Consider the following 9,260-nt stretch of genomic DNA (forward strand, 5'->3'; position numbering starts at 1 on the left):
AGGCACTGTGTTTGGCATTCTGAGGGTAGATTTGTCACGTATACTACATGTAAACATGTTGAGGGGCAACAGAACTAATCATTTACCTATACAGCCAGAGCTACGTCATAGGCATAGGCTCAGTCAACCCAACATGGCATAGGCATAGGGCCTATTCAAAGTATAATTCTGATACTAATGAATAGATGGATGTTATGTTAATAGATTATGTTTTCTTGAGGGGCCACATCACAGACATTTCCTACAGCATGACTATTCCCAGTTGTAGTGGAGGTGCTTTGGAATCACGCTCTTGTGATGAGGTATCCCCGTGACCCTTGCTGAGGATGTCCTCTTGTCCACTCTTCTACCAGAAACACCAGGGTTGAAAGCCCGCCAGTCACACAGAAACAACCACAAAGCTAATGCTGTTTCACAGTGAAGTCTATAAAGACAAAACCATATATGACGCTATTATTCAGAAAATGGGGGGAACCCACTGAATTGAAAAATGTACCCCCTATCCCAGTGGTTAACCCTAATTGCATAATTGCTTTGCACTTGATTAGTTGAATCAGGTGTGCTGGTGGTGGAACAGATCAAATATGTGGAACGGCTGGTGGTCCCCGAGGAGAGGGTTGAAAACCACTGCCCTAGCCCTTACTCCCACTAGGCCTACTATGATTGACCGGAATTGACACAGGTGTAAGCTCCCAGTCTCCACAAGGAGACAGAATTAAGGCAAACAGTCCACAACAGCTTTTTGTAAATTTAGCAGGTATTTTAATAACATTAATTAATAAAATCTCATTACAGTAGTATACATTTGCTTCAGGGCCTAAACATTTGAGTTAGATCTAATTCACAACATTGTCTTTCCTGGAATGTGGGCCTGAATAATATAAAGTGCGTGATCGGCTGATCGTTGATCGGCTTAAAAGTATTCCAACAATATTTAACGCCAAAGCAATAAGCATACATATTCTAGAAAAACACAGTCGTTTGGAAGTAGGCTAAGCCTAATTTCCAGAAAAGAAGAATCTCTAACATATGGAACAAGTTAGCACAAAAAAGGGTTTCAATGTTAATAATAAAAAAGGCATTTGCTTCATTTCGTCATGTGTTTTTTTGGTGTGTTTTCTTTTTTCTTCTTCATCCAAAGCATCACATTCACAATGTCCTCACAAGTCGGCGTCGTATGGTCTCCCGCTGTAAGAGGTGTTGACAGTCCGGGCACCGGTGCTCTTTGCACGAGGAAAGGCAACGTCGTCATCCATGGAGTCCTTGGAGTACGGGATGCTGCTGGCGCTGCTTAAATTGCTCCGGTTGATGCTCGGTACGTCGACCCGCCGTGTGGGAGGCCGGGTGTGACTGAAGCGTGTGGTGTCAGACACTTGTACCTCTCCGCGGTTCTTCCCGCCACAGCAACGGCAAATCCCAACGAACATGACGAAGCCGCCGACCAACTCAAAAATCCCCCCGATGTAACCGAGTATAATGGAGTAGCCCACGCGAATATCCGTGCTTACTGCTGTGATATCGTTCAATATATGAGTGTACCAGGCAATTGGGATGAGCGTCATGACACCCGACAAAAAAATCAGCAGACCTCCCAGACCGGCGATTACCCAGTTAGGGCGGTCCGTCCAACACCTGGTCCCGGGGATGGCCACGGCCAGTCCGATGATTGTCACAATCAGAGACGCCACCATCAGCCCCTGTGCGACTTCAATAATCTGGTTGTTGAAGTAAACCTGGTCATCTTGGTTGCAAAGGATCTCTCGGGACGATTCGAATGCCCTGCATATGTCCCATATGCCTTGTGTTAGGATCAAGTCTGTAGACTCACCCGGAATATTGTTGATTGTTCTCCAATTCGGGGACACTGTCGAGGTCAGATTCAAGATCCAACCGCAGGGGGCGAAGACCAGTCCGAATATCAGGATGCCCGGCGTGCGCATCGAGGTGCGCATCCACTGCACGGCTTGATTTGGCATGGCTGCTGAATTGCCGCTGTCAATTTGCGTAGGCTGTGTGATGCGGTTGTAATCCTCTGTCCAAGACAAGTGAAGATGCATGCAATGAGTGCTGTCTTTAAAAACTTGTCTGACTGAAACTCTGAGGGTGGTACTACCTCGAGAGCGTGTTACCCAAAAACGCTGGGTGTGGCGTTGCGGAGGCTTTGATGTTATGCACCTGTTGTGTGACGTGACGCCTACCTGTCGGACAGCTCCTGTCGGATTGCAATGCAATTGACGCTTTATTTTATTTATTTTTACTTTAAACGCATACGTTTCCCCCGAATACTGTAGGCCAATACAAAACACTTATTACGTGCGACTCAATCATGTTCAGTGTGTTTCGAATGTTTAATTATGTTTACTGCAGATGACTGCCTCGAAACAGCCTGATGACACGACATGACGTGGGAATGTGTTGATAAGAATGTCGCTCTACAAGAAGAACTGACTGTCATGTATTGTGCAAACATTCAAGCTAAACAGAGGTCCCAGTGTACCTTCAACACACACACACGCAACCAGGATTTGTAATGTTTTTGTCATTGTTAGTGTATTACTCAATGATGTTAACGTTTAATAAGGCACTCAAATTACATTGAAAAATATATATTAGGGGGAAAGTGAAATGCAAATAGCCTACTGTAATGGCAATTTTCACTCAGTGCCCTTAAGTGTTAAGTGTTAAGCACAGAGTACCATTATAGATCTTAACAAGAATGAACAACACTATTTTCTTCTTTACATGGAAAGATAACACCAAGGCATTTTACTTTCGAGTAGGCTAACCGAAAGTTCCGTTTAAGGATGTAATGAGGAATGTGGACAAACCAGACAGCATTTTAAAAAAAAACATTCCAATCTAGTTATGGTATTTAGAACTAGTTATGTGACTTTATTGTGAACAGTGAGATTTACATTTACCCTATTGAATATGAGGAGGACATTTGTGATTTTCCCCTGTTTCTTCTCAGTCCATCATACTGTTAGCCTACATCACAGCTTATTTTACAAAGCACAGACACTAAACTCCCATCCCTCCTCCCCCCTCCCCCTCCTCCTCCCTCCAGTCTCCTACAGTGCCTTCAGTAGGTATTCACCCCAACCTGACTTTAAACATAGATTTGGTTGATATGTTTTGACACTGATCAATACAAAATACTTTTTTTTTATTAATTAAAAGCTTAAATGTCTTGAGCCTATGTATTCACCCTCTTGGCTATGACACTCCTAAAATAAGCTCAGATGCAAAATGGCAAATTCCTTCAACAAGTTCCTCGATCAATTGAGTCCATCTGAGTGCAAGGAGGAAGGATAGTTGAAGGATAATAGTTAACTTTAACTAACATGTGAATGCTGCTACTATTGGACCTATGCTACTTTTGCATATTGACATGTGAACTGCCACTGCACCTGTACACACTGCACTGTATTGTATTGACTGTCTTGTCTTCATTGCTGTATATGTCAGTGTGGAAATAAAGTAATATTATCCCCTGTATTTGGATCTTGTACCAGCATGTGGTAAAGTAAACCACTACTCCATGAGCACCTGGCGGGCCTCACACATTTGAAATAATGTAAGAATGTAAGAGTTCAGGCTGGAATGGGGATGGAACCAATTTCCAACAAAATGCAGTTTAGCATCCAACCAGAAGTGTAAATTGTGATATCAAAACATGACAATGATAGTGATGTACAGTATGGCAAGTATGGTAGTTTAGAGGTAAACAGTTATGAGCTATGTACAGTTTAGGAAGCTTATGTACAGTATGTAATGTCTGTGCAAAGGGTAAAGAGATATGTGTGTGTGTGTGTGTGTGTGTGTGTGTGTGTGTGTGTGTGTGTGGGGGGGTAAGGGTGATACTGTGAGTCATTGTACACCAGGGTGGGGGGGGGGGGGATGCTGAGAGTCATTGTCCATGTACCCCGTGTGTGTGTGTGTGGGTGTGTGTGGGGGGGGGGGGGGGAATGCACAGATTATAAAAAGGAAAAATGTTTTCCGTGTTTTTATTTAAATGTTATGTAGCCTCACAGAATTATAAGAACAGTATTTCATTGTGATATATGGGTGTGGCCTACTACCTCTTTGTGCATATGTATTCTTTTTATTTGCACATTGTATTGATTTAAGACATACTGCTTACCCATACTGAGGCCATGCGTTGTCTGTTTTGACAATATAATATTGTTTCTGCAGGGATATGACTCCCTCTAGCGGATCATTTGGGTAACCACAACAATGTCGATGAGACGGAGGATCGAGTAGCGGGGAGCTTTGACAGGTGCATTAGGTTCGCTCAGTAGCCTACATGGCCGTAAATTAACATTTGTCACCAACTATGACTCACTGTGTTATTAGACAGTTCAAAACATGCACTGGTTGCTGTTTTTTTTACTTACTGACCAGCAATAACACACAGGAAAGAATAATTATAATTCTTTAAATGAAAATGACCAGAAAGGTAATTGTCCAACAACCCAGCTATACTGAAAGAAGACCGTTCACGCACGTTAGATGTCGGTCACGGTCGGGTATTTATTTTATGTATATGTTATATACCAACTGTATATCTCTAAACTACCATACTTGCCATACTCTCCCTATCACTATCATTGTCATGTTTTGATATAATGTTTTTTATATCATGATCTTATATCACTATTTGCACTTCTGATTAGATAGCCTACTAAACTGCATTTCGTTGTCTGGTACTTGTACTCACTTGCAATGACAAAACGTATTTTCAAGAATCGAATCGAATCTAATCTAATCTAACATAGCCTTGGGGCGTGTTTTCTTCCAGGGGGTCAGGCGAAAGCGCTATCAAGAGGCGGGACTTGAACATTAATTGCTCCAAACGAATTACCGTCTGCCCTCGACTTTAGAGGACTACTGTAACAACCTCAACTACCGCAGTTTGCGTTATTAGATACATTTATCAAGCGCACGAAGATGTCGCATACGATTATTAAAGTCGGCACGTTTATTCTCCTGACAGGTATGTATATCTTATTACCTCTGAAGACAGTTAGGCCTAAGGGAAATCAAAATTGACATAGGTAGATCTTATCTGGGTTAGGTTTCAAGTGTCATGACAACTATCTGTGATTGACGTTTGATATAACTTAAAGTTATACCAAATCAACTAACACATAGGCTGCTACTATGAACACTAGCAACATGGATGCATGTATTATTATTGTATATAATATATGCATAGTATTGATTATTGATTTTTTTGTTATTGTTGATTATTATATACATTGTCTCCATTGTGCTTGCAGGGTTGTTGTACTGTGGTGTACAGGCCAGTACAGCCCGGAAGAAAACAGAGCCATCTTCATCACCATCACCATCATCATCATCCACCCCACATGCCTCTGTGACCACTCCTTCTCCCTTCACAAGTGCCGGTGTGTACAGCTCTGAAGACACCACCGCTCCCTCAGCACCCACCAGCCTACCATCAACAACTACAGTGGCATCTGGAAGCGACACAACCCTTGCCAACACCAGTCCTTCATCAACCTCTGCCTTCCCAACATCCTCATCCTCACCCCTGTCTTCTCCATCACCAACAACGGAGGGCAGCAGTACATCAAACCAGACCACCGTGGCTCAAGCCATCACTACCACCCAGGGAACAGCATATCCTGGTGGGTCCACGCCATCTACAGGTACACAACCTACCTCCCCCACTGTGGATGGCACTACCCAGTCCACTGTGATGCCAACTAATGTGGGTAGTACCACTGAAGTGGATGCGACTACGGGTACTGCCCAGTCCACTATGATACCAACCAGTGTGGATCAAGGCACCACTGGTACTGCCCAGTCCACTGTGATGCCAACTAATGTGGATAGTACCACTGAAGTGGATGCGACTACGGGTACTGCCCAGTCCACTATGATACCAACCAGTGTGGATCAAGGCACCACTGGTACTGCCCAGTCCACTATGATACCAACCAGTGTGGATCAAGGCACCGCTGGTACTGGTCAGTCGACTGTAACATCTTCCACTGTGAATGCAACTACTGGTAATGTCTCCTCTACGTCGGTCCAGTCTCAAGCCTCAAGCTCAGTGGTATTGGTGACCACCACACAGTCGTCCTCAACAGCAGCACCAGGCCAGACCTCCCCGTCTAGTACAGCTACTCAAACCACATCCAGTAACGTCAATGAGAAACAGGCTCTCAGTTCAGGTACATCATCATCATCATCATCATCATTGTTATTACGCAGTTAAATTATGATTGAGAAATGTGTTTCTTTTCTTTGACTTTCACCTTGGGCAGAAATAACTTTTATTTTAAATGTGATTAGTAATAGTAAGTATCTATGAATGTGAACATGTGAGCATTTTTAGAATTGGACATTAAGACATGCCATGTCAAAGTCCACATTCGATTTGTACCGGTATGTGTTGTTGATCATTAATCACATTCATTCTCAGCACAACAAGTTATTTGACCTCAGGATACATTATACAGTTATAGATATCATTTAGTCAGCTGACTAAGGTCAGAGGGTAGTAAGACCAGAAACTAAATATTAATAAAATCAAATAAATGCAATACAAAATTGTTCAAGTAAGACTTACCTTTCACTTTAGCTGTTTTAAGACAGGTGAGAGCTTCTCTTAAAGTTAAGAAGAAATTTGAGAAGAAATCTAAGAACTTTGTTTTCGAGAATCTCATTTTGTTCTTAAGTTCTATCTTAGGAAAAAGCGTAAGAAGAAAGTTAAGAAAAAAACTAAAGAAAAGATACGAATTTCTTCATGAATACCAAATCTTCTTACATTTTGTCTTAAGAGCAAAGTTAAGAAAAAAGTGGTTCTTAAGAACACATTTTTTCTTAAGAACGCTTTGTGAATCCGGCCCCTGGTGACCATTAGTCTGACTGATTTGACTGGTCATGGATCTAACTTGAGTATTAATATGACTGCTGACTCGTCTCACATCAGGGATGCATTCAGAATGTCTAATGTTAAACCTTTATCAGGTAGTGCTGTTTTATTCGGGCCAAGAAATAGTTATGACACTGTTTTAGATAATTTGAGAGAGGTCAAATAAAATAGAAATCCAATAGATCCACATATTTTAACCTCCTGAGAAGAGTAAAATAAGTAACAGGCCTTATGCTTATCTGTCATGGCAATGATAGAACTCTGACCCCATGTCCAGAGCTGTTGATACATGCCACGTCACTGACTGGAAGTGGTTTCAACACAGATGTCGAGCATTTGTAATAAAGAGCGTTGTTCTATATCTTACTGAGGGCTTGAGAAGAAACTGTTGAGGCCCTCGGGGACTCACTGACTACTGAGGTTAACCACTTCTGCATTTCGTTGTCTGGTACTTGTACTCGCCAATGACAATAAAGTTGAATCTAATCTAATCTAATCTAATCTAATCTAATCTTCTGTATCCTTTCCTCAGCGAGCGTTGCAGTCATCGTATCTGTGTTTATTATCTTTGTCCTCCTGCTGTTTGGAGGAGCTTATTACTTCAAACTGAGGTGAGTAGAGCCATTGGAGGTAGTGGTAGAAAATTTTATTATCCCTTATGGGGAAATAGTTCCTTTGGTTTTCACAAGACATCAAGAGATATTGACTCTCAAGGCATCATCCACACAATATACAAAACATTCACTCAGTTATAAAGTGCAATCGTATAAAGTGCAGTGCAGTGGTCATCCCTATTTTTGTTGTTTTGCTCTGGGGGCCAGAGAAACCGCTCCCTAAATGTAAAGAACTCGTGGGGGTGTTAAGGGTCCTATAGGACTTTATCCACTTTCTTTAGGACCCTTTACTCATATAGTGGCGTCCAGACTGTCTGTGGAGCTCCAATGATTGTGCGACAGATATTGGAGATCCTTCCTAGTTTGTTTTGGTTGGTATTAGGATGATTTGATTTTTAAAGCAATGGTCAAACTCATTATGCATCTGTATAATGACAACCAATCTTTCTCTTTAACCCTCTCTCTCTCTCTCTATTCCAGGCGCGTGTCTTATGGTCGTCTTCGGGATGACAGTGACTATGGATCAGTGGCAAACTTCCGTAACCCCATGTATGAGCAGTAAGGCCTCTGGGCCTGCTGTTTCTCTCTAAGGACTTCTTGAATTGTCCAACACATTCACGGTAATGGTTGACCCCAACTCTGTGACACTCAAGTATACTCAAGTACAGACACTGTTCCTCAAGAGAAGAAACTCTAGCACACTGGCATTCTTGCAATACCTTCATCAGTGCAAATGTTGGCTATTTTGATCCAGTAAACAGTAAACGATTGAGTTTTGCAAGAATGCCAGCATGTTGTATTTATTTTTCTGAACTATTTAGGTTTTTCCTCTTTGAACACCTGGAGAAACCATAGGCATGCAAATATTCTCTTTTGAATTTCAGACACTGTAAGACAACAATCTATATAAGACAGTTTTCTCTGGCTCTGAGTAATGACTATTTTATTATTATGTAAGGTATTGTATCGATACAACAAATGTTTGTGTTCCTTTTTAATTATATTGATACAAAGTTGTTTATGTTCCTTTTGAGTCTTTTGAGTCTTTTGTTTTCCTTTTTATGGAACTGTATTTGACATGTCCATTGACGTCCATTTGTAATTTGTAATTTAAAACATATATTCAGTTGAGAATGATCATGGAATGGATTGATGCACTGACCAGGGAAATGTATAGCAATATGGATCATTTATATCCTGTGATATTTTTTGCTTTGATGGATGTTGTGCAATAAATGTTAATAGAGTAACTACCTGTGAGAATGTTTTACTGGAAACATGGTCAGAGTCTGATTAAGCTTGTCTGTGTGACCTCAATATGATGACAAGACACTCCTTACCTGGCAGGCAAGCACCATTTATGAGTATGATTCATCTACAAGATTCTCCTCTTGATTCCTTGTATTCTCAAACAAGTAGAGAGTAACTATAATTGCCCTGTTCTTTTCAGAATGGCGGTATCAGTGGGGTGTAATACTATGTCTTGCGTTTTTGCTCTTCACCCACCCTTTTCTGACACTGAAGCTATTGAGGGTTCATTTCCCAGTAGGCAGAGAAACAAGCCTTTTTTCCTGTTGTCACAGTAATGACTGGTTGCTTATAGCAGGATGCTGTGAAGCTGTTCCACAACATAGGTTGTTATTAGGAGTCTTTAAATACACCATATAGGCAGGCATGCCATGGGAGTACCAGCATCTGGACATCTGAGGAGCTAATCATACTGGAAAAACAGGGCA

At 41.6% G+C, this 9,260-nt stretch overlaps 1 protein-coding gene across 1 annotated transcript; it reads right to left on the reverse strand.

Moving 5' to 3' along the window:
* Positions 1-1,160: 1,160 nt before the first annotated feature.
* Positions 1,161-1,976, reverse strand: LOC308154979 (claudin-23-like; the record flags this gene model as incomplete). Its single annotated transcript, XM_080528205.1, has 1 exon — positions 1,161-1,976. One exon carries the CDS (start codon positions 1,974-1,976, stop codon positions 1,161-1,163), a length of 816 nt encoding a protein of 271 aa, XP_080384331.1.
* Between the last annotated feature and the right edge of the window lie 7,284 nt (positions 1,977-9,260).

The sequence above is a fragment of the Nansenia antarctica genome (genome assembly GCF_963989245.1).
Source record: "Nansenia antarctica genome assembly, chromosome: 4".
NCBI classification, from domain to species: Eukaryota; Metazoa; Chordata; class Actinopteri; order Argentiniformes; family Microstomatidae; genus Nansenia; species Nansenia antarctica.